Source organism: Poecile atricapillus, chromosome 5, assembly GCF_030490865.1.
Source record: "Poecile atricapillus isolate bPoeAtr1 chromosome 5, bPoeAtr1.hap1, whole genome shotgun sequence".
In the NCBI taxonomy this organism is placed as follows: domain Eukaryota; kingdom Metazoa; phylum Chordata; class Aves; order Passeriformes; family Paridae; genus Poecile; species Poecile atricapillus.
Window position 1 is genome coordinate 25,603,187 of NC_081253.1, and position 27,835 is coordinate 25,631,021.

The window sequence follows — 27,835 nt, forward strand, 5'->3', positions numbered from 1 at the left end:
GCATGGAGAAGTGGACATCACCTGCTGCTTCTCCCAGCTCCTGCAGGTCAGAGTCCAAAAGATTGTGTATTTTATTATTTTTTTATGTAAAACAATTACGTTTTACACTAACTAATTACATATTTTAAGGGGAAAGATGTGGCTGTTGTGGTGTGTACCTCTGAAAGAGGAAGATGAATCACAACTCCTCTTTAGCAAATTTTCTATATCTGAAGTCCCTTTGCCACACTGATGTGACCCTGAAATTCCCCAGATTTTTTCCTTATCGTTGGAGTTCCCCATAATCTTTCTGCTTAGTGGTGTGGGAGTGGCAGGGGGCTTGTGGAATAAATAAATTCTCTGCTACTGCCTGTTCTGTTTTTATGCATACTCTTCTGCTTAAAATGTGGGTAAATTTTAATTTTTCCTGATCCTTCAAATGAGGGCTGATGCTATCTATAGCCCTCTGTTTATTCCCCACAGACTTTAGCTTGTGTATGTAAGCTGAAAAACAGCGGTTCTTGGACTGTGAGGAAAACCAAGCATTTACACCATCCTAGAACATGCAGTAGCCTCTTTATTCTGCAAAGGACAAATCTGATCTCATTTGTATGTGAAGTTGGTGGATATTCCCCAGGCTTCCCCTGCATGGCTTGGATCAGAATCTAACCCCTGGATTCTGAGCAGAGGCCAGGAAAGATTGTGCAAGTTTCTTAGAAATAGCCTGGCTGGTCCTCTTGAAACCAAGAAGAAACAGCCCAAATTCTGCTTAGCTGGGCTCAATGGCCTGGAGTCAGGCAGCTAAACTACTTCAAACTGTGGCTACGTTTTGCCAGACCCAGAATATCAAATCTGGTTAAGAGCATGTGAAATGCACACATCTCTTACCTTTTCTCTCTCTCTCTTTCTCTCTGTAGCTTTTTGAGGGCAACATCCACTACGACATCCCTGAAGTCCGGAGGTTTGACCCGGTTCCTGCCCAGTACATCCGAGTGCACCCAGAGAGGTGGTCCCCAGCGGGAATAGGAATGCGCCTGGAGGTGCTGGGCTGTGACTGGACAGGTAGGAACCCCTACACCTCTGCCCACTGGCTGCTCTGGGGCCAAGCACTAAACCAGCAAGGTGCAAACTTAAGGTTATTTCCTGCTGTCCTACCTCAGCCATGCTGTGGCAGAGAGACTGCAGCCATGAAGGCAGCACCTGGAGGGTGGTTTGGCTTCACCTTTTCTTATTTCCACCTTGAAACGAACTGGCCTTGATGCAGGATGTAGCAGCAGTGTTTGGACTCCAAGCTTTGACACAGAACCCCATGCAGAATTTGTCCTCAACTCCCTTCACACTCCTTGCAGATCTGGACATTGTGCAGTCTTTCACAGTCTCTTATGTTAGAGGACATTTGGGCACTCTAGTCCAAATAATAAGACAAAAAGTAGGAGGAGAAGGAGAGGTGCAGTGACCCATACTTCATATCCTGAGCTGCCACAACAAGGCTTTGCTGTAGAAACAACAGTCCCTCTCTCACTGAACCCAATGCAGAAACCTTTTTGCAGACAAGGTTGGGGAGTTAACTCTATGACATCTCTACAAACATCCCTAAGACCCAGGAAATTTGTTCACTCTCACCCACCTGTTTTTCACACATGGTATGCCTTTCAGCCCCCATTGCGTTTAATACAGAAATGAACAATGGCTTCACACACTCACTGGGATCAGTAGAGGTTGTGTCTCTGACCCTCTGAGGTTCAGTGGTAATTGATTTCTCCATAGTTTCATCCCCAAAAGCAAAAAATGCACCCAAAGGGTCATTGGGTCTGATGCCAACTTTGCAGTGCCAGCGGCTAGTTGTCCTCTTTTTTAATCTTTTATTTTTTAATAATATGCTCATGTATGAATCTGGAGTCCAGATGTCAGTGATAAAGAGGTATGATTTCCATTTTAAAAACACATCTGTAGAAGGCATTTTCTTGTAAGAATTCCCATTCTAGGAAGCTTGAAAGATACAGAGATTTTTTTTACCCTCTTGTGCAGTCTACTAGCATTTCCTCCTGTGACATGCTGCAAGATGCATTGCAAACACTTTACAGCAAATCACACAACACATGTACACACTATTAATAACAATAATTTTTTTACTTTTGAAGTCAACAGTAAATATCCCCCTGGACTGGAAATCCATTGTAAATTATCAAATTTTAAATCAGATTAGATCTTAATTTAAATCTTACAACATCTTAGGATGTTGTGGGAGAAGCAGGTGCAAGAAGCAGGAGCTGAGGGTTGTATGCAGAAGTGGTCAGGCAGCTGCCACACTGCTGCTTCCTGCAGCTCCCAGGAGTGTCCAGCTGCCAGGTCTCTGCAGACCACTGCTGGATGGTGCATCACAGACTGCATCACTGCCACAGAGGGAGGCAGTCACACAGGACCTCCAGCCATGTGCATGCCAGCCCTTCCGCTGCACTCCTCTGGCTTAGAGAATAAGAGTGTTTTGTCGTCTCTAACTTCTTGTGCTATTTTTGGCCCAAATTTTCTTTTACACGTGTGTCCACACTCATTTTCAATATCAGTAGCAACAGCACATGTTTTTTCCAGGCAAGGTGCTTTATGGTCATTTTCCAGTCTGGGTAATAATTTTGCACATTGTAATTTTGAAACTCAACTGCCAGGTCATAAATATCCGTAGCTTTATTAATCTACAGGCATTCAGCTTTGTAATCAGAGTAGAGCTTGTAATCTTATGGATTCACCATGTTATAAAAAGCATTTATATCCCTGATGCAACCTGGGGAGCAGAGATAGCCCATGGCATTATCTGCATGCATAATCCAGGCAGGCTACATGCAGCAGGCCCTGACAATCCCCAGACAGGGCCCTCCTTTGCTGGGAGAACCCAGGCGTGTTACGAAAGTGGCTGTGAAAACCCAGGCAATTGAACTTGTTAGGGAACATTAAGAAATGAATTAAAACAAGATGATTACAAATATTTTCAAGTAAGGGTCTAAGCCCATGTGCACCCTGCCCAGGTATTTCTATTTCTTATCAGCAGCAAGCATCTTAATTACTGAGTTAAACAGGTAACAGCCGCAACTGGGCTCACAAACTAGCTGGCTACTAACTCAAAAACTGGGAAGCAGGCAGTCAGCAATTGGCTTCTTTCAAAGACCTGCCAAAATTTTTCTTCTGAAGAGTGGAGAATGATGAATGTTCACTTGCAGCTGGGTTTCTCTCCTTTGAAGTTCCAAACATCTGGTTTCAATTGCTCACTGACTTTGCATTTTGATTAGCAGTTACCACCAGTCGAACAGACACTTGCAGGGCCAGGGAGGAGCGAGAAAGCGAGCAAGACCTCTCTTTTTCACTTTCCATTTCACACATGACGCTGTCCTGCCTGTTATTTTCATTATCTCTTGTAACCATCATGTTGCGGCTCTGCCATGGTAACTGATTTTTCAAGATCTATTTCTGCGGCTTGTCCAGGGTAATGCAACACTGTTGATTTACATCCGCTCAGCATCTGTGTCCCATATGGGACTTGGCTTTCAAGGTCCTTCCACATTGTCACATTTCAGCTATAAATCCTGATACACAGGAACAACAACCTAAAAAAATGTACCAGCTCTAAATAAGTTCCAGCTTTTGATACGTTGCTTTCACCTGCTGCTTTTTCTTTTATTTTCTTTTTTTATGACATTTTTCTGAGCCTGGCTGCTTGCAATTTGCTTCTTGGTTGCATTTGGAATTTTATGGGGTTGTAACAAATTTGAACTTACAAATTAAAAGACTTTGAGGTTATTTGGTATTTTATCCTGAACAAAAGACAGCAGAAAAAAAAAGTACAAAAACCCAGGGAATTTATGTACAACATGTTTAATAACAGGAAAATAAAAGGGCATAAAGGGGCCTATGGAAAATATTCAATGTATTTAGCCATTTCCTCCTGCTTCTGGCTTTATTAAATGATATCCTGAAGGGTGCCGACAAAGAAACACAATCACACATAACTGAGCAAAGCTGCCTCTTTCTAAAAGTGGAAAGAATCAAGTCTGCTGTACTCCACTTAATGCACCCATAAAAGGAGAGTTTGCTGGAACCTAATGTCATTTACTGTTGATCTTAATATCCTTCCCTTTCTTGCTTAAATTTCCCCTGACACCTGCTTGGAGGTTGCTACACATGGGTCACGTTAGAGAAAGGGAAATTGGACAGAGACCCTTTGAAAGCATAGTCAGGAGCCTGGAGTGTGAAACCAGATGCTTTTTGCAGTGAGCCAGAGCTCACTAGGGGATCCTCTGGGTCCGTTTGCGGTTACATCATTTGTGGGTTTGAGTGACTTGTTTTATAAATTGGCACAATTGGTGGGAATGTTGTGTGTGTTTTTTCAACGTGTCATATGCCTTTATGAAAGAAAAAGATGTTCTGCCTGTGATCTCACTTATCCAGTAATGACAGCTAAGTGGATTGCCAACACCCGTGTAGATTGTAGATTTAAAAATTAAGAGAAAAAGTAGTATGTGTGTCTAGAGAAGAGGTTTGTTCAGTGGAAACTCCAAATCCATGGAACTCCCATCTGGAAAGACAGTTCACTTGAAGTTCAAGCCATGCTGACATTTGTAGCACGTGGAAATCTCATGGTATACTTGTTCTAGCTCTTCCTGCCATTATAAGAACATGGGAAAAAAAAAGATTTTTTTGCGTTGTTTCTACTACCTGGGCTTCTTGTACTGTCTGTTGCAAACAGCTTCTCTACTCCTTTTGTTCAGATGTCAGGCCCACTGCAGAGACACTAGTGCCCACTTTGAAGAGCGAAGAGACCACCACTCCCTACCCAACTGATGCAGAAGCAACCGACTGTGGTGATAGCTGCGGAGAAGAGGAGGGTATGTATCAGAGCAGCACATCTTTATCTCAATAACTGATGGGTTAAGAGCTAGGAAAATACTCTTATCTTCCCATTAACTCCAATACATGGGGCTGATTCCTGGAAAGCTTAGAGTAATATTATTAGTGATAGGCCAGGATTAAAAAAAACCAAAACCAACCCATAAACAAATCTGCCAAAATCTGATAAGTTCTATCAAGGAAGGATGGAAGAGCAAGAGATAGCAACTAATTCAGTCCCTAGGGTACAAGACATGAAGAGCTGGTCTCCCAGCTTCCTTACATGACCTGAAGAAACTCATTTAGTGCCCCGTTTAGAACCATCTCCATTCCAGATCACCTCTTGGCTGGATGTCATAAACTCAGAAGGTGATTCAGACTGCCTGGTATTTAGGGCTCCTTTCGCAGAAATCACAAAGCAAATCACAACATGTATTGAAGACTGATGTCCTGAACACTTATCTGCTTAAGGATCATCCTCCCCAATATCAGCAGCTTAAAATTTAGGATAGTCTGGGCTCCTTATGCAGGCAGTAGAGAGAGAGGAGCACTTACTCCATGCAGGATTTCATCTACCCAGTCTTAGATGGCTGTCAGATGTACAACAAATGGTTTGGTATCCGTAGCACTTGACTACTTCTTCTGACAGTGGAAGAAGCTGAATGTTAGTTTAGACTATGCTGTGCTTGTTTAGAGCCAGTGCTGGGGGAGGGCTAATCTTCTCTGCCTCAAATCCCTATCTGTAAAAGCAGATATCATATTCTTCTGCTTCTTGCAAGGGGGATGTGAGCATCTGAAGGTTGTGAAATGTCCAGATGAAGAGGAGAGGGCTTGACAGAGCTGTGCAAGGTTAGTTGTACAGTGCAGTGTTCAGGAAATGCATTCCTCTGGGTGCAACAGCAGAGCCTGGGCCTCAGCACTGGAGCATTTACACAAGGACTTCAACAAGAATCTCATAAGGAAAAACTATCCTCTGAGACAGCTCCGAGGACTTCTGTCACTTCAGCTTTCAGTCCCAGATAAAAAAAAAAAAAAAGAGTTCTAAAATAAATAAATTTATAAAATTAATTGGCCTTTTCACACTTCCCATGGGGATTCTGCTGTACTTTAGTTCTAGAAATGGAAGTTGCAGAAGTAGCTCAAAGGGCCTGATTCTCATTGCTTTGCCTTAGTGATAAGCCTGTGCAATCCTGCAACCATTGAGGCACTTGGGAAAGTGCTGAGAGTAAATTTAGGCCAGTAACAGTCTCTGCAAGAACACAATTCCTGGGTGCAATCCAGGGCAAAAGAGCAAGCAGAGTACACTGTGGAGCGTGGAACCAGCCTCCCTGTCAGCTTCCCTCAGCTTTAGCAATAATTTTCATTCTCATACTCCATAAAACAATGAGTGTGTTTCTCTGGACAATCAGATTTATGACAGCCAAACAGAAACAATGCTGCTCTCCAGGGTACGAGATTAGATTGGAATAAAAGGATCCATGATCTGCATTGTTTTATTTCGGAGTGGGAGCATGTAAAAAAAAGCCCTCTGCCCCTTGCAGTGAAGTTCTCCTGATGCCTATCACTTGAGTCACTCAGCTCCTTCTGGCTATCGCTCATTTTGTGGGCACTGTGATTTAAAACTTCCTCTTTGCTCAGGAAAATCCTGGCCTATAATTAGGCTCAGACTTACATGTCCGCTGAGTGCTTGGTATGGATTCAGCTCATTTCTGCAGCCTCCATGACACATGACTGATTCCCTCAGCCGAAGGAGCCAGCAGCTGCCTCACTGCCACATGCAGCCCCTGGCATGTGCCCGCCTGCCCACAGCCCTGTCTCTGCAGGAAAGCTCTCCAGAGCTTTCAAAGCTGTTGTCACAGGGGAATTAACTCTGCTCCTGTTTCAAGATGGAAAGTTAAAGGACTCGCCCAACGACCATGTGGTGAGTCCGTAGCACAGCTAGAAATAGAGGCTGGCTTCTCTCACTCAGAATCCAAAAGCTTGAGCTCATGGTGGCCCCACGTTTTCCCTGGTAACATTTCCACAGGAAGGTAGGAAGCAGTGAATGACAGCTCTCCAGGATGACAGACAGCTCCCGTCTGGTACAAGTGGCTAGGTCTGTCACTCAGGAGCTGGGTTGCTGGAGCACTTGAGATTCTCCTTTTGGAGCCAGGCAGGAACTGCTGAGCATGGGGCACTCAGAAGGACTCTTCCTAGACATTTAAAAGGGCATTTAATATTGACCACTCTAGGGGAGGAAGAGAAGGTGCTGATTAGAGTCTGGAAGCATTTGGTTCTTGCTTTTATATTTGCTTAGTTTGGTGGATTAGGCACAGGGCGTGGTGTGAACATTTTGATGATGCAGAACTTAAGGCTGATCCTTGGAGCTGAGGAAATGTGAGACAGGTTAAGAGCAGTGTGAGTGAGATTTCATGCTTTCTTCAGTTTTGATAGCTTGCCAGCTATTTTAGTTTTGGGTTGTTTTTTAATAGCAACCCTTCATTGGGAGGTCATTTTTTTAACCCAACTTTATTTTGCTTCTATTTCTTTTTCTAAGATTTCCAACTCCCTGCGAACTTCAACTGCAACTTTGATCTTCCTGAAGACCTTTGTGGTTGGTCACATGACTTGGCAACTGGTTATACCTGGTCTTTTCAGCCTACAGGCACCTGGATTGGGAACTCTGAACCAAGCCCTGACGCTGTGCCTGGTAAGATGATTAATACCACAGCAGGAAAGAGAAAGCTGATGGGGCTTTGTCCATGTGAACAGTGTGAATGACTATTGCACAGCTGTCATGAGTTGCAAGGGTTGTGCAGAGCTGTACTTCTTTTATGGAAACTTTCAGATGCTTTACTGTATGGTTCATGACTTATTTATAGGACTGTGACTGCTGGCACTGAATTATACTAACTGTCCTCTTGAGATAGCCTTGAATCAGGGCTTTGAATCCCATGGGACTCTGAAGGTTAGCCCAAGCTTTGTTCCACATCCTGATCCAAATGTCCCCTGTAGGATCCAGTGCTTTTTCCCCAGAATTCATGTCTTCCTCTCCCATATGTTACTCAGATTGCCTATAGTCTTCAGCTACTCTGCACTCTGGGCTTGCAGAGCCTGGATTTCACTCTCCTCTAAGTGAAAGATGCGCTAAGCCCTAAGAATGCTGGAAATGCCAGCTTCTTGCTGTTTGACTTTTGCTCTTTTTCTCCTCATGCTCTGGAAGCAGAAAATTTGCATGACTGTGACAGAGCCTAATTTATGGAGGACCTCACTGAGATGTGCTGGCATGGGTTGCAAGGGAGCCTGCCTCTGGCAATGCAGTTGATAGATCAAGTTCTTCAGCTTCACATCCTGGAACTCACGCCAGGACTAGCATGCTTTCCTTATCCCTCATTGACTTTGTGGCATGGCTGGCATGAAGAACATTTGCCAATTTCCTTATAACAGTAGACTGTGTCACCGTAGCACCACTTCACTCTCAGTCATTGCTTGGGAAAGTCAAGGCTCCTGCAGGCGAGCTGGCTGATCCTACCTGTCCTGGGCTCTGCCCTGATGCCTGGTGATTCCAGTGTCTGTGTGTCCTGCACCCAGGGAGCTGTGCACGATGTGGGCTCCTCCTCGCCCTCCCCTGGGTAGGGTTGAGTCTCGGAATGCAAACATTCAGGCAAACCTGTTAGCCACCTGGCAGAGTCGCTGGCCAGATTGGCAGTGCCGCCAGCCAGTTGGAAATCCATGCAGCCAACACCTGGTAGGCAGTGCTAAAGAGGAAAATATGTATTCCAGAAACATATGGGAAGAGGAGAATCTGCTACATCTCCACACACAAATCACCCCCACACAAATGCACACATCATTTCTCTCTTCAGCTCCTGAGGTGCTTAGATTTTTTTCTAAGAGACACGGTAATGCTGTAAGTGCAGCCCATATGGACATCTGAAAAATTCTTTGGCGTGACATAGGGATACAGTGTCTGCTATGGAGAAAAATATTTTCATATTTCAAGTGTTTATCTCTTCAGCATTTGAGTGCTTTAGAAGATTAATATCTGGAGCTCAGTGGAGCCTCAGGCAACAGGAGAGAACACTTACAGCCAGCCCCAGACTTAATAACCCTCCCCATCTCATTCACTGTAATAATGTTTAATTAATATAAGTCTCCTGCAAGTAGGATAAAAATTACTTATTTTTATAACTCAGACTCAATTTTTCATTTCATTTCCTCTCCCCTGAGCCTCCCTACAATTAGTTGGCCATAGTTTCTTAGAAGATCCTGTTGTAGCCCAGGAGAGGCTGGTGCTGCCTCAGATAGCAGCACGCAGTCCTGGTTTTTACCCTTCTCCTGCTCTTTCTCCTTTTTCTCAGTTATGAATTGCACAGTTTCACTGTTGGGGCTGGGGAATGTCGTCCTACTGAGTTCAGTGGTCTGTTTTTGTGCCAGTGTGGAGAGCTCTCCCTTAGGGTGCTGTGCAGAGTCAGGCACTGAAGCACTGAGGGGCTGCAGGCAGGAACTCCAGCACTGCCCTGAAACTCATGGGCTGTGTGGGCAAGGGAGGAGGAGGAGGTGGTGGCTCCAGGGGGCTGGAGTGACTTACCCAGCTGTGAGGGAAGCCAGCAGCAAACACCAGCACAGGCTGAGGGATCAGCATTGGCACTGCCATGGATCTGTCTCCTGGCTGCCTCAGGCAAGGGTGTGCCATCCTGGCATCCCTGGGCATCCGCTGCCTTGCCCCCACAGCACAGGGCTGCAGAAGATTTGGAATACAAAGGCACCACTGCTATGCCTCACTTTGGTCCTGCTCTTAGAAATTAAGAAGACATGACACAAAAAGAAGCAACTATTTGCTTTTTTCCTCCCCAAAGAGCTTTTAAAGGCAACTGGAGAAACATGAAAAAGAGGCAATGCCAGCTCCTTGGTGGGGACAGAATCAAAGCATTGTTTGGTTCACACTCCCCCATTCTTCCCCTGCCCTTCCCTCGTGCTCCCTCCAGCACTTTGTTTCTAGTTAGAAAATTCACGCTCAGACTCCAGGGAGCAAGGAATGAAAAGCTGTTGTTCGGGGTGGTCTTTGCTTGTGAATTCCCCACCCTGGGGTGAGCAGTTGGGTGAAGGAGAGCAGCTGTGCTTGGTTAGAGGCAGGGCAAAAGTTAAGGGGAACTCAAGGCTGCTGGAGCCAAATTTACTCTGATTTAAAGGTGCTGGCCCAGGCTAGAGGCCATGGCTGCTTCACAGTAGCAAGAAAGTGTGCTGTGCCTTTAAGAGCTATGTGGAACGCATTTCTACTTCTTTTGGAAATAGCAAAACAAAAATTAAAATTAAAAAGGAAAAAATAATAATGAAAGGAGGAGCCCTGGCTCAGTCTGCATGAGAGAGGGGGAAGGAAATGACCACGGTGAAATATCCTCTGTGAAGCACTTGATTAGAAAAGTCTGCTGAGAGACAGGCCTGAATTCCTCAGATATCTCCCAATTTCATTTTATGCGCTGCATGCAATTCCTCCTTGTCTTTTGGCACAGAGAACTTCTCAAGACTGACAAGACACCCACTGCTCTCATTCCACTATTTTTATTTCCAAGATACTCTTTCAGGCAGCTCTGCATTTCTTTTTTTAGTCCTGTGTTCCTTGGGCTCTTCGCACCATGGATTAACTCCACGTCCTCTCCTGCGGGCTCCCATTACGTGTCCGGGGACCTCATTGGTGAAAGTGGACCCAAAGTGCTCAGCTCAGCAGAAGCCCAGCATGGTTCCAACTGCTACCTGCCCTTTCCAAGCCTAGAAAATACCATTGGCTCCTTTTTCCATGCCTCCATAAGAGATTGTCAGGATTTTTCCCTCTATGGACTTTCAGATGCTTCCCATCCATGGAAAGATTCCCCTTAGCTGTACCTAGCAAGCTTAAGGAGCAACAAGTTCAGGTTTCAATGAGATTTCATTCCCCCCCTTCCTGCTGCACACAGTGGCAGCATGCCACTGGTGTCAAGATAAAGGTCTTAAGACCTGAAAATAAATCTGGGCTGATAACTTGGGCACCTCAACTTTTCACCATCTTTGAATTTCACTGGCGTCTTGATCCTGAAGGGTCTAAAGATCCTGGGTTGTATCCTTAGCTGGTCAGTGTGAATGTAATGCTCTCAGTGATGCTACACTAATAAGCCACTACTGGAAGAGCTGGAATCTCCATGTTTTTCCCATTTTTTCCCCCTTTCCATTTCTTGCATCACTTAAGTAAATACCCTGTGGTTCTAGAAGAGTACTGTGGGATCTGCAGCTTTGCCATGTATTGCTTCTCCTTTGGGTGAACTCAGCATCAGGGTCAGAGCCCTGGCAGCATTGTGAGCCCTGTGTTGTTCGGATGTTGGCAGCTGTATGTGCGCACAGAACAGGAAGCACTTTTAACCTTGCAGCACTCCTGACCACACAGCTTTTGGGCTGGGCTGCTAAAACCCACTGAGAGCTTCTCTTGTGGGCCACGGCCTTGCTGGCTTTGATGGTCAGGAATGCTGCTCATTTGGGTTGTGGGCACTGCAGGGAAAGGTTTATTTGTTTCAAAGTGTTTTCAGCAGAGGAGTGTTTATAGTCCTCTGAAGTTTCGTAAGAGCTTATTTTTTAAGAGAAACAAATGTTAAGCTGTTTTTAAGCTGATGGTGATCCCTTACCATTCCTGTGTTTTTCCCATGGGATCTTTAAAAGGGAAAGTTTCATATTTTTCCTGCAATCCATGAGAACTGCTGCCTGAAGGCCTTGATTTTACTGTGCCCAAACCAGCAGAGTGGTTTTCATGGTGTTAACAGGGCAGGGCTGAACTGAAGTGGGTCTGCACTTACTCTCATGAGAATCTCAGGGTTTGTGCCTTGGGGACACATTTTGACCTCAAGGGTCAATCCCGTGTCCTTTGAAGTAGGAAGGAGTTTTACATGTGGGGTGGTATGAAAGTCAAGCATTTCTGTGCAATGAGTGAGCAGCTGCACACTGTGGGAAGGAGACCGCATATCCATCTCTGTCTCTTCGCTCCCCTCATGTGTGGTGCAGATTGCCTCTCAGCAAAGTTGTACGTGTCTCTTCTGACTCTCATTTGCACAGGGAGGACAGCAAATGCTAAAAAGTCCTTCCTGCCCTGGCTGCCCACAGCATGGCAGAGCTGGGACACCCCAGGACCCCAATCACAAGAGGTTTGCTGAGTGTCAGCTGGTCTGTGTGAGTTCCCTGGCTGCAGGCCAGGGCCAGGCTCTGGCTGTCCATGTACCCATACTGTCTTTCATGAGAGAAGGAGGTGCGGCCATGGTCAGTTCAGCAAAGCTTCTGCTTGCTTGGGCTGGGCTGGAGGCAGAGGAGAAGAAACCATTTCTCTGGGGCTCACTGCTTGCCCCAGTCACTTTTTGGACCCAAACACCAGTGACATTCCCGCTTAAAAAGGCAGGCTGGAATGCTCTCTGCAAGGCAAGACACTGTCTCTCAAACCTTAGCAGCACCCCATGGCTTCGCAGCCGCGAGTCACAGAGCGGGGCTGGGGACAGCGATGCGTGCCGGAGCAAGCGGCAGCGTGCAGCCTTGTGCAGTGCAGCACCAGCCTGCTCCTGCCTGCAGCTCTGCAGGCACGGCCTCTGGGCTGCTGGGGCTGGGCACACCTTTCATGTGGGGGCAGGCAGGGTGCCCACCAGGCTGCCAAAGGACAAGTTTTGGTGGCTGGCAGTTCATAAATGTTTGGCTCTAATTGGCATTAAATTTGTCAGGGACACTCTGCCCTCCCTGTGCTCCCTGGGGTAGGTAGCAGGACTCACAGTTGCACTGTGCTGTTGAGGGCATGAGAATTAATTGAGAGGACGTAATGGCAGGTCCATTAGAAAGGCTCCAGAAAGCACGCTGAGAGCCTGGTTCTGGGTAAGTGTGGGATTTTATGCCTTTTGACGGGCTGATTTAGAGACTGAAATGGCAAGGACTTGGCAGGCTAATTAACACATAATCAAAATTGAGGGGATTTTCCAGTAGATGCAGTGATCTAGTTAATATAAATATTAGTTTTATGGAGGATTGACTTCCCATCCTAAATGAAAGTCTGGCATTGAGGAGAGGCCTGTCATGAAATTAGAGTGGCAGCCTTTTGAGGTGAATTTGCACAACTTGCCAAAAAATTTAAAAATATGATAACTATCCAATTTCAGTCTGCATATTCATGCAGCTGCCATTCCCTTGCTACCAGACCACCCTGCAGTCATGAGGGCATCTGAGCTGATCTGCTCCCCAGGAATGGCAAGAGCTTATGCAGCTTCCACCTCACATGCCCCAGAAGAACAGCACCATTATGCCTCACTGGGATGTCCCCTTGGCCATGACACAGTGTGGTTGGGGTGGCATTTGGGGCTGTGCAAGCAGCAGACAGTGCCTACAGCACTGTGGTTGCCTGTGGGATTTGATGGACAAAAGGTGGCTGCCTCTGGGCTGCAGTGCTGCCAGCTAAAGCATGCTGTGCAGCAAAGGAGAGTGCAGCGACCTTTGGAGGGACATAGTGAAGGCAATTCACGTGGTTCCTCCAGAGGAGCAGCAGCTGTAACTCAGCAACATCCAGTGAGGGGGAAATGCAGAGGGAATCTGAAATCTCAATAATTGCTTGTGTACATGCTGCCCAACATGTTTTGCTGGAACACCTCCAGGTGTGCTGCTGAGATCCGTGAGGGAAGGTGCTTTCCTTGAGAGACGGGGTAAGATGTGCAGGACCCAAGCACAGGCAGGCTGACCTTGCAGAGGGGGCAGCTGCTGTGGCTTGTGCTTGCAGTCTGACCCAAACTGTGAGGCTTCATCCCCCGCTGCCCCTAATGTCCTCTCAGATGGCTTCCTGGCAGGAGGGGACAGGTGTGCCAAGAGAAAACTGCTTTGCCCAGATGGTTGGTTTGCAGAGCCCAGCTGGTGATTTATCCAGGACTCACTGCCATGCACACACAAGGGGCTCTGCCATCGTCTGGCTGAGGAGGTTCCATGTTCACATTACTGGCTCCCTTACATCCAGATGATCCCATAAATCTTCCATGAGATTTATGCCATAGCATCAGTTGCAAAACAGCAGTCAAATGCCTGAGTGGGTTTGTCCTGCCTTTTCTGAGCCCGTGCTTTGAACTACCAGTGCCAGTTCTGTGGGGGATGTAGCTATCATGTTAGAAACAGAGAATGCAAAGCAAAGTCCTGGGAAAGAGATTAAAATGCATTTCTGATCCTGGAGGAATTGATCAGCTCATAGTTGCAAAGCTCCCTTCAAGTGTTTAAACAGGTGAAATCAGCCTTTCAGATGATTTCTGTGCCAAAGGCTTCCATTTACTGTATCAAACAGAGTGACTACTGGAACCACCGGGCTTCCACATGCTGTTCCAACTATTAGCTCCACAGTGCCCTTATTCAGTCAGTCTCAGCAAATTTGTAGGGCTTTTCCAAAGGTCCAGCTAGCCATTAGAGTGATCCAGCCATTTCATCTTCAAATGACATAAAAAGTCATGCCTGCCTGCACTCGACTTTCCACCCCAGAAACTGGTATAAGAGCGCATGGTACCCAAACCCACTGCTACTTGCAGGGAGCAACTGGAATCACCACTCAAAGACTGAGCCTCCTTGCAGCCCTTGGGACTGACAGTAGGTACTAGAGAGCACTATGGGCCCCAGCAAGAGTTGAGCAGGGAGCACAGGAGATAGAGGGTTCCCAAGTCTCTGAAAGATCCTGTGTTGCTGAGGGGAGCATTAATTTTGGCTGCAGTTTAGGAGTTTCTTTGATTTCACAGTTTGATAGAAATGGGAACAAACAGAAGGTCAGTGTCAGTCCTGGCAGGAGGGATGTGACTCAGAGGCACACAGGTTGTTCTGCTGAAGTGGCAAGGCAGCCACACTGGATGCCAGGGTGTGGATAATGGGAGGTGGCCAGCTGCACAATTAGAATAGTCCCCTTTGGTCAGCTGTGGGCTATAGGTAGATCCAAGGATGGCTCAAAACCCTGCACTCACTCAGGCTGCTTAGATACTGGTGCCAAAAGTTGGTCCTGAGCTTTGAGGATCTGGATTTGATCATTCCTGAGCCTAGCTAGTGCTTTTATGAAAGATTTGCCTGTGAGACCAGTTCAGCTGTGAGATAAGTGTATGAGTGCAGTCTGATTTGCTCCCTTGTTTCTTGTTGCTGTTCTTTTCTTGTTGCTGTTTTTTTTTATTTGAAGAGGCTTGTAGTGAATTACAAAAAGAGGATTTTAATTCAGGAGACCTTGATGACTTATTATGCCTTATCACTCCTTAGGCATGGAGTACAGCTTGTTCTTTTTTTTTAATTCCTCCACTTGTTTATCTCCCACATCTCCTCCTCCACTACTACCACTCTGAGGTAAATCACAAGAACACTCCTCCATTAGAAAACGGCATGGTACTTTTTCAAGTGATTCACTCAAGCAGGAGTGGGCAAACACACTTTCATCTTTTTTTCTGCTACTGTTTGTTGGCATAAAGTGCCAAGTGGCCCAGGGACATTTCATAGGTGCTGCAAAATATTGCTAAAAATGTTTCTCTTTCTTTATGCGGCCAGTCGGGAACAGATTTGTCCTTCACAAAGCAAAATCAGTGAAAGTTCATAGGAGTGGATATGCTTTTGAAGTACTTTGATCACATACTAGGAATAGAATGATGGCAAATATTCCTGTTATCTTGTCCTAAATTTATTTTAGAAGGCTGCATAGCTCACAGTAGTTGGTTTCTGCTCTCTGGCACTGACAATCCTGCAGCAGGGCCAGCACCATTGATAGATCTCCCTTGGGCTGCGATCGCCTGACTGCTGAGCAGCAGTGAGGTCAGCTGCTGTTTTCTGGGTGGGACCTGTCTTTCCATGGATTCCAAGTTCAGGTCTCTCTGGTTTAAGTTTTGGAGGTGTTTTGATTGCCCTTTGCAAACATTCTGAGTACAGATGCTGCTCTTGCCACTGCTGTGGGCCCTGAAGCCACAGGGGGAACAGGGCAGGCAGGGGCAAGCTGCTCCTCAGAGCTTGACCCATCAGACACAGCAGGCTAAGATATGGGGGAAGGAAGTAACAAACCCTTCAGTGTAGTTCTGGGGCAGAGACAATCCTTTTGTGCCTGGGCTGGCACATGCTGGCATGAGGCACCAGTGGCACTTGCCCACTGTATAGCAAGAACAAGTGTGCCCATCCCTCTATGGAGCAAAATGCAAAACCTAGCAATATCTGTAGCTGGCCTATCTGGGTCCCCTTGTACTGCAGCTCTGCAGCTGGAGTGACCCAAGGGACTCTGTCCTGACATTGGTCATGATGGAGGGACAGGTAAAGATCACTTCAGCTACACTTCAGTCTGTGCTAAGGGACTTCAGACATCCAAGCTGCAAATGGGAAACTCCTTGAGGAGGCTTTTCATCAGAGAGGGCTGGAAACCACTGATTCCAGATAAAGTCAGGTGTGCCTGGGGATTTGTGTCCATGGGCTTTTGCTGCTATTGGTATTCAGATCAAATATCTCCAGTTCCAGCCTCAGCCTGGAACTTCTGGGATATCAAGTGTATCAAACCTCTCTTCCCTGAGGACTGACAAAAAATGTGGCACAATTTAAATGTAGTATTAGAGCAAGTGAATCTTCTGCTGTATGTATTTCAGCTACCTTCAAGTTTGCAACCACCCAGTTGTCACCTATGCATGCTTCATGCATTGGGTCCATGTCCTTCCTCTGTGCTGTGCTTTAGAGGCTGTTTTGCTGCATTACAGAAAAACTGAGAGCCAGAGTTTAATTTTGTTGTGTGTATCCTCAAAACAAGATGAGTTTTCAGCACTGGCATTTGGAAAAACCCACCTCAGGCTTGTTCACTGAGGAAGCTCCCAGTAGAATAAACACACACACCCCCTGCCAATGCAATTACCATGGAATCACTTTCTCTGACAATAACTTGCTCGAGCTTTTTAACTTCCTCTAATTATGTCAGTCTCTCTCCTAACCACTTTCTGCTGTTGGTCTCCTAACCAGGGAGAGGTTGGTGGATGGTGAGGGAAGTGTGTGACTTGATGCCTTGCCTGAGCTGCACAGGGTGGATGAGCACACAAAGGGTGCTGGTGTGAGACCCCACTTTTGCAGGCATGGGGCTGCCCTGCCATGCAGCACTGCCAAAGTCACTTGGCAGGAGGTGAAACATCTGTTGCCAGTGGCTGCAGAAAATAATAGAATGGTGTTTTTCTCTCTGAACAGATGTCAAGAATTACCTGCAACTGCAAAGCAGCGGAAGGAGGGAAGGCCAACGAGCCCGGCTCATCAGCCCCACCATCTATCTGCCCCAGAGTGCTGTCTGCATGGTTTTCCAGTACCAGGCATGGGGCAGCAATGGGGTGATGCTGCGGGTCTGGCGGGAAGCCAGCCAGGAGCACAAGGCACTGTGGGTCATCACAGAGGACCAAGGGGAGGAGTGGAGGGAAGGCCGCATCATTTTGCCAAGCTACGACGTGGAGTACCGGGTAAGATGCTTGCAGAAGGTGTGCTGGACCAGGTAGACTTCTCCAGAATCTTGATTTCAGTGTTTCAGAGCCCAGGCCCATTCATCATTAGGGAATGTGGCCGTTTTCATTGTGTTTCTCAAGTTACCATAGTAACTAAGCTACACTGTTTGTTATTCTGAGAGGGCCTGTCTTGTGCACAGACTTGGGCCTTTGTTCAGCCTGTTGCCTTTCTCTTGCCTCAGATCTCCCATTTTGCAAATATTCTCCCTTTTTCTTTTTTTTTTCCTTCCTTCTTTTTTTTTCATTTTGTTTTGTGTCTTTCTTCCCCCTCCAAATGCAGGTTACCAGATAGTCTGACCAGAGGCAGATGTGCAGCTCCAGGGAGCAAACCCAACAGCCAGAAGAAGTGGGAAGCTGGGAGGGAGCACAGCCAGCTCTTAAGGGTGGGCAGCAAACAGCCATTCTCCAGCCTCAGCTGCAAGTGTTGACACAGGAGAAGGAAGAGGGAATGGAGGCTCATTCATGAATCCTCTTCTCTGTTACCTTAGCCTAGATCAGAGGGCTGTGTGCAGGGCTGTGGGATCAAGGCCCTGTCCCCCTGTCAGGAGATCAGTAGAAGAGAAGGGATGAGCTGGAGGAAGGAAGGGAGCTGTGCTGCCTTGCCACAGCCATCTGAGCCCCTCTGGCACAGCTGTACCAGCACCCCATGGAGAGGCTGCTGCTTCCAGGAGTGTCTTTGGCATGGCTGTCCCTTCTGGGCAGAGTGCCATTTGCCAGGGAGACAGCGCTACTGTTGTCACTTGTTAATGAGCATCAACACAGCATCTAGCACCCTCCAGTGCAGCAGGAAACATGGACTTGCAGGCTTGAGGCAGCACTTCAGTGACCACCCTGGTGGGGAGCCTTGCTCCAGCTAGCTCCCAGCCCTGACCCTGACCCCTCCAAACTGCTGCCTCCCACATGGATTGCCAGCCTGAACTTGGGACCCACAACCCAGACATTCCACTGCCTGTGCAGTCAGATGCCCAGCCCTTGCAGGCAGGCATGGTTCCCAGCCACCCTGGGTGAAAAGGGGCACCTAATATGGGGAGAGAAGGTTTGTGAATACATAGCCCTAGGAAATTATTTGGACCCTTAGAATTCTAGTATCACTGAGGTTGAAAAAGGTCACCAAGATCAAGTCCAATCATTAACCCAGCACCACCATGTGCAGCACTAAATTGTATCCACAAGTGCCACATCCACATGCCTTTTGAACACTTCCAGGGATGGTCATTCCACCACTTCCCTTGGCAACCTATTCCAATGCCTTCAGAGTAAGCAGGAGGATCTAAAGCAAAAGATTTGCACTGGAGCTGCCTGACTAGTTTGCTTGTATGGATTTGGCTTTTTAATAAAATACCAGGAAACACAATATGCCTACAGATAAGAATGATGGGCAGTGGCTGACTACTTTGTGTGCTAAACGTGAACATACCAGCATTAGCTGAATAATGGTGTCATTATGTAAATATTGCATCTCCACTCAGCAGTTCTTAGAGCTAACAACTCTACTTATTTTTGTAAATATATTTTGCCTGTGATTAAGTAGGAATAAGCTGACCCTTCTCCTCTGACATTTCAATACTTTTGTAATGTTGATGGGATCAGCACTTTACAGTTAATGTAGCTGTGCATTTTGTGTCCTTCCCTTCCTTTTTATGATCATAGCTCAGTTAATACTGTGGACCAGAGCTGCTGCTGCAGCTCAGTTATGCCATTTGCACCATTTGTGCAAGGGCTAGGAGGGGTTCACTGAGTCTTTATTCCTTATGAGTGGCATTTGACTGAACAAATTGCAAGCCAAGAGTGGCCAGGACAGGCAAAGATTTCTCTGTTGAACCTGTCCATGCACAGCAGCTTTCCCTGGGAAAGGGGAAGGGAGCAGGACTAGTGTCAGGTGATCCACAGGTCTGCAGGGAAAGCCAGGAGAAATTTCCCATCCTTTTCCTTGGGAGCAGCAGCCACTCTGCTTCCCAGCTTAGCACTGACATTTCTGTCCCAATTTCCCACAGATCGTGTTTGAGGGATTTATCCGCAATGGCCACTCGGGAGAGCTGGCCCTGGATGACATCCGGCTGGGCACTGACATCCCGCTGGAGAACTGCATGGGTACGTGCTGCTCCCCGCCGGGGTCAGGGAGGGAGGGACAGCTCAGGCCGGAGAGCCTTGGCTTGCAGGCTGTCAGTGGGCCCCCATCCCCTGGCTGAGTTACCAGGAGTTTCTGGATCTCAGCTGGGACTTTCATTGCCCACAAAAGAAATGAGGGTGACAGCCTCTGGGGGACACAGGGGCTCTGCCTGCGTTGGCGTGAGGAGAAGGAAGCACATGTCTCTGCCACGCAAAGCTGAAAGAGCAGCTGAGGGTTACTGAGGATTCTATGTGATAAGGACATACACCAAATTTAAAAGGAAAGTGCTGAACAAAAGAAGCCAGCTGTCAGTCAGTATTACACACTTAGAGGGGCCGGTGAGTTCAAAAGGAGTCTTCTCTAATAAGAAAAAAAAAACAGCAGAGAGGTTTTACAGCAATGTTAACAGAGTAACAAAAGAAATTTTTGCCCTAGAATTCACCATTTCCCAAACCAGGCTAAAAGCCAGGTAAAAACAGAGAGGACTTGGGAAAAAAAAAAGGAGGAAAAAAAGCATCTTTCAGCAGTTTGCTGATGGAGCCATTGCCCTGCACTTTTCCTCTAGCTGGCATATCTGTCTGATGGCAGTCACACTGGTGGCTCTGGCTGCCGTTTAGCTTGGGTGTGGATTTAAAGGTATCCCAGTTGAGCATGGGACCAGCAGTATTTAATTAGTGAGCTCTGCCCAGAGCAGTGAGGTCCTGCTTTTCTACATGACCTGGGAGAAGCGTATTTCACTAGAAAGTGTCTGTCTGACCCATCCTGAAGCCCATGGAAAAAAGCAGAGAAGAGCCTCTCTCCCTTCTGTACTTTGAAAGGGCTCATTCAGTGAAGCTGCTCTCCTCACCACCACCAAGAGAGGCTTCCAGTGGCCTCCTCACCCAAGCAGGACAAACACTCTCTTCCAAGGGGTGTTTCTCAGGGGAGGAAGCACCAGACAAACTGTGCTTGGGAAGAGCTGGTTACATTGCTTTCCCCTCTATGCAGGCAGGTGAGGATGAGGATGGTACAGGAACCAGCACTGATAATAAAACAGAGGACTAGGACTGCCCCAGAGAGGCTCTTAAGCACCGTCAGTCCTCATTTCTTTGATGCTTTGAACTCTGCTGGTCTCCCATCTGCCAAAGAAGCTAATACTTCAGATGTCAAATTCCTCGTATTTAAGGCTTGAAAGTGGTGTTTTAATCTCTTGCCTTCTATGGCATTAAAGAGAAGCAAGACCCATGATTAACACTAATAGTATTTCCTATCTAACTTCTTTGGAGTTCAGCAATTCACCTAGCTCCAGTCCTATTGTATCTTGGGCCGCATGAACCTAAAGCTTAATATTAAGCAAATTAACAAAATTTGCTTAAAAAACAAAGCAAAAAACATTAATAACAAAATGTTTAAAACAAAAGAATTAATAAATTACAAAGTTTCAAGCATTTTCAGCCCAAAACCCCACACCTAACCGCTACACAAAATTATTTTACCCAGTCTAGGAAGTTGAATGTGGATCTTAAAACCCGTAAGTATTGTTTGCTTCAGATCACTTCCAGCAAAGGGCTCCCACTGCAAACTTTAACATAACTTAGGGGTCATTTCCAACTTCACTAAACTAATAATGAAATGGTAGTGATACCGTGCTGCTCTCTTTCTTTCAGAGCCATGAGAATAGCTGACTCCAGCACAGGCTACTGTTTTTTCAAATATAATCCTTGGAAGTAATCTGATTCCTTTTTAGCATGAAAGAACGCTAATAAGTCACAATAATTCTTTCCTTTGACAAATGTGTCATTCACATTTTGAACCCAAGTGATGATTTCATAGCACTCAGTAGAGCCAGAGTCTGCTTCTGTGACTCACAGGCATAATGCAGAAGTAATCTAAAAATAATCAGAAGTCTATTACTTCTGCAAGAAAGTAATCAGTAGTAAGTACCGATTATTGCTTTTCAGATCCAGTAATTTGTAATAGATTACATCTCCAAAGTATCTTGAAAGAAGGAAAAATATCACTTGCCTTTGTTTCTTGTCACTGTGAGATGGAGATGAGAAGGGCATCACTGCCCAGAATTAACACAGTTCCCGTGTGAGTAACAGTGCCAAAGCTGAGCCAGAAACAAAAACCACTTTTGGAAATGTAGGGGGTTTCAGGGTTTCATCACTGGGCCAGGTGAAGCTTTGTCACTGGATGACTCAGGCCAGCCAGGCTGAATCCAAATGACCCTCGGACATATTTTTCTCTGAAGTGTGTTTGAGTCAAAGCTTTTTGTGTCTGTTTGGTCCCAAGCTGGGGCTGCGTTTCTCATGGTCCAGGCTGAGGTTGGCTGGCTCCCCGTGCTGTTCCCAGCAAGTGGCTCCTGTGGGGCACAGCCACATGCCTGCCCCACTTGGCCACTGCAAATCAACAGGCACGTGAACTGGGGGCTTGATGTGTAATACTCCATTCTCTAATATGAGCTTTCCTTTTCCTCTGCAGAACCCATCACAGCTTTCCCAGGTGAGAACTCCTACTTTCCAGGTAAAACTGCACTTCTCTCGGTGGTTTTGTTCTGTTGGCATGGGCTTTTACATCAAAGGAAAGCAATGTGTGTGCTTGTACAAACAGCAAATGTTCTGAGCACTGAAATGGCAAATGCGTACTAAACCTCCTCCACCACAGCAGCAGGAGATGGCATCCTCTGACTTCTGCTAGGTGACAGGGAACAGGCAAGCAGGCAAGTCCCCTGTCTTGGGACTGAATAGCGTTAGGAAACCTGCCATCATGAGAAGCACTTAGCTCCTGAAGAGCAGCTAAGCCCAAAACAGGAAGGCTGAGGAGTAAAGAGTAGTTTTCAACTGACTTAAATGGAAGAAAAGAGTAGCCAGTTAAAAGTGAAATCTGGTGGCAGTAATTCACATTATTGTGGGGGAAGGTGGTTCTCTAGTTCATAGATGCTCTGGCAGTGTTCAGTGCTGGCAAAGGAAGGTGGGACCAGTCTGCTTGGAAGGGGAAGGGAGTTGGGAGGTATAAGTGAGAGAGCAAACTGCAGTGAGAAGTGCTGAAGGTGACAGCAAGTAAAAGGAAAACAAGGTGAAAATGGTGCATTTAACAGCTTTAATACTAACCTGGAGAATAGAAACCAACATTTCTCTGATCAAACCTGCAGGGTAGGAGAAAAGGTGAGGAACTCCAAGAAACTGCCTCTCTCTTTTCAGGGGTGGTGCTGTCTGTCTTGCTCTGGGGTGGAAAAAACTATCTACTTGCAGACATCACTTTAGTCTGAGGGGTTTATCTGTTTTTTAAATTTGGATTTTATTTTTCTGCCTGCCTCTTCAGGAATGTGTCTGGGGGTTGTTTTGTGATGAAGAGCAAACTTGGAGCTCCCCTTAATTTTGAGAGTTGTTTTATCAATTCAATCAACATGCCCTTTGCTTTGACGGAGACATGATATCTGTACTCTTTCCATCCCCTATTGTGCTGGTGAGCTGTAAGATATGGCTGGGCCCAACCCTAGAAGCAGCTGTATTTCCATGTGGGCAAAGCAGTCTCTCCTGTGTGTGTGCACTGGGAGCTGTAGCAGTGAAGGCAAAGTATCACTGAGACTGAAGTCACATGCACAACTCTGTCCCTGGGGATTCAGGCTGTGGAGTGTTACCAACAGGAGGGACAAGTGCAGGGTCTAACACCATGTTTTACAGCCACATCCATACTGTAACAACTAGAAATTTAGTTCTGCTTGTTTATAGGCTGCTTATTTATCTGATATTCAGGCTTGTGGTGTTACTGAAAAGCTGCTGTGATATTCTCAGGTGACAGTTAAAGCCTCACAACCATTCATGACTTCCGCCATTGCTCTACATTCTCCTAGGCCTGGTCTGGTATCTATTTTGAAAACACCATCCTTGTCTTTTGGGACTTGTTACAGTTTGAACCTCTCTCTGGGCCTTCACATTCTATTTTAAAGTCTGTCCTAAAGTCCTGCTAATTCGTATTGATTGTCTTTCCCCTTTGCCCATGCCCTGCTGCCTGAGTGCCTCCACTTCCCCATTGTGTTCCCTAGGGCACACTGGCTGCAAAGAAACAGTGAGGTCCCTGAGCAGCACAGGCAGATGCTGTTACAGGCACACCTCCCCTTTCCACTGGAACTTGCCAGCTTATTCCAATGGCTCCTGCCCATTCCTAGCTCCCTCAAGGACATCCTAGCATTGATCATAACAGGGGAGCAATTGCAATTGCAGCAAAAGGTTGAAAAGGTTTCCCTGGATGACAGGTACAGAGGGATGGAGTGACCTGGGAAAGGGCAAAGTGCAGAGGGAAAGGATGAAGAAGTGAAGACTGGAGGCAATTACATGATAATAATTAAAATGAGGGAGAGACAGACATGCCCAACAGAAGGAGAGGGTAAAATGAGGGAAAGAAGTCTCTGGCTGGAGAAAAAAATGGAGCTGGAGGGAAAAAACTAAGCACGAATAACTGAGATGTTCTACAGCCCCCACTTCTGCAATTACATGATGAGCTGAAAAAGTCAGATGCCATTAAAAATAATAGCAAATCCCTCCTCTCCTGGCTTGGGAGTAAAGCTGAAAATATGTACCTTACAGGCTCCAGGATCACAAAGCAAATAATAAGAGAATTTGTGTAGGTGGAATATGTTTCACATAGTGGGTCGGGACCTTACAGGACCAGGAAAGTGTGCTTCAACTGTACTGCGTTTGAGCATTGATGCATTTCCACCTTTAAAGGGTACAACAAGTGTCTGGAAGCAAGGAATTAGATAAATACCAGGCTAAAAATAAGAGATGTATTCCAAAGAATGCATGGAGAAAAACCCATGGGGAGAATTTGCCTTTGGGACTGGTGGATTCTCTCCCTGTGGGTATCCTGAAATCAAGATAGAGATATCTCCCTGGAGCAATGACAGGTAGCAGTTATGGGATTGAGACTGACACTGGTTTTGTGGCATTCAGATTAGATGAGTGTAATACTTGCTTTCATCTGTGTCATCTATGAAAAGTCCAGCTGTGTTGCTCGTCCACAGCAGTTAATGTCAGTGATTTTGGGAAGGAATATGAGCTGTGACACGGCAGTGGCAGAGCAAGGCAGGCAGCCCTCTAGGCAGCTTTCTGGAAAGTATTTTCTCCTTTTTTTTCCCCAGATGACTATTGCTTTTCCTTCTTTGGATTTTGATTCTCACTGCAAAACTCCAAAACTAGTCCCTATAGAGTGTTCCCTATTGAAAAGACAGAGGGGCAGTACCTGGCCAGGTTGGAGGTGTGGGCACCAGCAGCACAACAACATAAAATATCCACCCTGTAGGGATTAAATCAGGTTTCCACTGACTGGTGTTCCAAGCTGTGCCATAAACACAGCAGCCACAAACTTGACAGCAACAGCAGGAGGCAGTTCTTTATTAAGATGAGAGCACTAGTGAATAAATGAGGAAGGGCAAGTGTGTGTGTGGCAGAAGGCAAAGGGGAGTGGAAAAATTATTAAGTTAAGAAGATGGATTTTTTTTTTCCATCTCCCTGAGCAGTGAACTTTTCCACTGATATAACAGAAAACTTCCAGAGGGAAGCAGAGCCAGTAAAAACAGAGCAGATAACATCAGCTCTGTGTGCTGAGTGGATGGGCAGCTATATTTAGTGGCTGGCAGTGTAAGGAAGAACAATCATTAATGTTGGGAATTGGCTTCGTTAGGGCTTAGAGACAACTGAGTGTGATTCCTTAATGACTTCAGTTGCTAAATGAACTCTCCAGACTTCTGCTATCTCCTCAGCAAGACCATGCAGTGCGGAAACGGGGGCTGAGGAAGGGCTCTGCACCACCCCCTGTGCTGGAAGCCCTGGCTGGGACATCTGGAGTGGGTCAGGGCCAAGCAGGGGCTGTCCTGAAGCTGCAGCCAGCTTGAGTTCCCCCTGGGATCTTTCCCACAAGCAGGATCATCTGCAGTACATCATACTGCTTCCCTCCATCCCCAGGCTGGCAGAGAGCAGAGGTGCATGGGGAAGGGGAGAGGGCTGGGCACTATGGCACGTGCTCCTCTCTGTCCAGACCCACCCTTTGTACACTCAGCCCTCCACTGGGCAATGTACAGCCACCAGAAGGAAGCCTTCTTCCCTCTCCCTTGAGACGCAGGAGCTGTTGTCACCCCTCACACCTGCCCCTCTCCTCACCCCCACTCCCACCAAGGGACCTGGTGCGTATCAGTGCTGTGAGAAGCTGTTTGTCTGTAAATCTCTCACTGGAACGAGGTGCTGTGTAAGCAGAGACTGTCACCGAGTGTAAACACAAGTGGCCTCTACACAGTGAGCAGCCCCACAATATCCGTGGGGGTCAGCCCTGCATCCCCGTGCTGTCAGGCACAGGAGAGGTGTTGCTGATCCATCGGGGATGGTGGTGGGCCACATTCAGGTCTGGGCCAGCTCAGCCAGCTGCATCTGCAGAGGGAGACAGTGGGGGGTTATCAGTGGGGCTCAAGGCAGCACTGAACATGCTCAGCCTCACAGGGAGCTGGCAGCAGCCCCCATGGGATGTCCCACACTGCCACCCCTGTGCAGCCGGGTGAGGGGCAGCAGCTGCTTGGCGGGGGCACAGGGATGTGCTGCTCTCATTCCCCCACACCAGCATGGCCAGCAGAGTTAGGGAAGGAGGTCAGAGAGCTGCCTGCTCCCTACCTTCACCATCCTCAACACACAGCCCAGCCTGTATCCCCCTTCTGTGGGCACTGTTGGGGGGGCGGGAGGGACATGGCCACCCCCACTCCTGATGGCGAGGAGCAGCTGGGGTGAGACAGGTTGAGAGCAGCATATCTGGCAGTTAGGCTTCTCCTGAGACATCCGAATTTCTTGCCTACAATGACAAACATGTGGGTGGTTCCCAGCCTCCTGCTCTGTAAAAGCAGAATTTGTCTTGCTTGTGTGGCTTTTTTCTAGCTTTTGAGGTGGTTTTTTGTTGTTGTTGTAGCTATTCATCTGGATGCAGTGTTCATTCTTGGTTTTGGTCCCTGTGCCCAGGTTTTGAGGCCCAGGTTTTGGGGAATGGGGATGGGAGAAAAGCTTTGTGTCAGAGGAACCATCATTTTGCCTCATCTCCTGTGTCACTAGCAGCAAAGCCGTTGCCATCCCAAATTTTCAGCCAGTGACTCTGCTGTTAGGGAGTGTTAGGGGAGAGCAGAGGTTGTGCTGCAAGATGCCCTTGCTGCTGGCAAAGCTGAATGCATCCTGCACTGTTCTGTATTTTCCCCTTGGCGTCCTCCAAGTCTGCTCAAGAAACCAAGCTGGAGTTTAGTTAGCACAGAACTCAACAATGTGCTGACACCAAACCTGGGAGCCTCCAAAGTTCTGCTTGCCAGCACCGAGTCGGGGGCTGCCCCCCACTAGCCAGCCAGGGCCAGGAGGAGAGGGTGAGCACAGGAGGGGGGTCAGTGTGTCCAGCAGCAGAGCAAACCCTCCTGAGAGTTTTCCTGAGGACTGCGGCCCCCTTGAAGTAACCAGTAAATAAACGTGGTGCAAAAATACATCCCTCACTAGTTATTTACAGCTCGCCCCCACGAGTGTTGCTGGGGAGGTGAGAGCAGTGTGTGCAGGAGCAGTAGCGCAGAGCGGTCCTGCCGTGGGCGTGCACAGACCCCGGTGCTGCCGGAGGCGCGGGTGTGCAGAGGCTCTGCGGGCCAGCCTGAGCAGCAGATGCGAGCAGGGCTGTCCTGGTGTGACCTGCCCAGGGACAGCAGCCCGGCAGCCGTGCCCTGCAGCACGCCACAGCTGCAGGAGGAGGAAGGGGTGGCCATCGCTGAGTCCGGGCACTGCCTGCCCGTGAGTTCAAGGGAGGCAGTCGTTTTTCCAGCCCTCCCGAGGTGCGTTGCTTTATCAGCATGAATTCATAGTCCTGGCTTGCTGAAGCTGCAGAGAGCATGAGTTTCTTGTCTGAATATTGGATTGAATTTTGCAGCCCATGCCCTGTAAATAATTATATCCATCCTTTCTCACTTCAAGAAATAGTAAGGAAATCTGTGTAGGTGTGTGAATGGGGTACCTAGTGAGACTAGACCTGTGTGCAGAGAACTTTCAGACAGAGAACTACTTCTCTGTCTTTTCAGTAAAAATTACAAATGCTGCTGCCTGTAATCTCTTTCCCAGTCTCCTGTGTTAACTTCCTCGGCCATCTGAAATTATGGTTTTCTTCCAATTACGAACGTGATGTGTTTTGCCACTGCTTGACAACATCTGCCATGTGGAGACAAAACCAGGTGGCTGATCTGGAGATGGCCAAAATAAAGAAGGGAAAAAAACATTCATTGATGCCAGAAATAACAGTAATAACAGTGCATATGGAATTTGTATTTTGATACAGGCAGCCTGATTAATTAAAAGGGAAGAGAAAGGCCCTTGAATTTGCCCTCAGCAAATGCCAGGCTGTGCCCTCC

The 27,835-nt window shown here is 47.1% G+C and overlaps 1 protein-coding gene across 6 annotated transcripts in view; it reads left to right on the forward strand.

Moving 5' to 3' along the window:
• The window catches only part of NRP2 (neuropilin 2), an 89,228-nt gene that overhangs the window by 46,669 nt on the left and 14,724 nt on the right, over window positions 1-27,835 (forward strand). For 3 of the 6 annotated variants that reach the window (XM_058839453.1, XM_058839455.1, XM_058839458.1), the window contains exons 10-15: window positions 897-1,041; window positions 4,737-4,853; window positions 7,391-7,543; window positions 17,032-17,294; window positions 19,331-19,427; window positions 21,910-21,951. In XM_058839453.1, the coding sequence (XP_058695436.1) occupies window positions 897-1,041; window positions 4,737-4,853; window positions 7,391-7,543; window positions 17,032-17,294; window positions 19,331-19,427; window positions 21,910-21,951 (817 nt within the window). The remainder of the gene's footprint in view (window positions 1-896; window positions 1,042-4,736; window positions 4,854-7,390; window positions 7,544-17,031; window positions 17,295-19,330; window positions 19,428-21,909; window positions 21,952-27,835) is intronic. The other 3 variants (XM_058839454.1, XM_058839456.1, XM_058839459.1) reach the window with 1 other exon arrangement.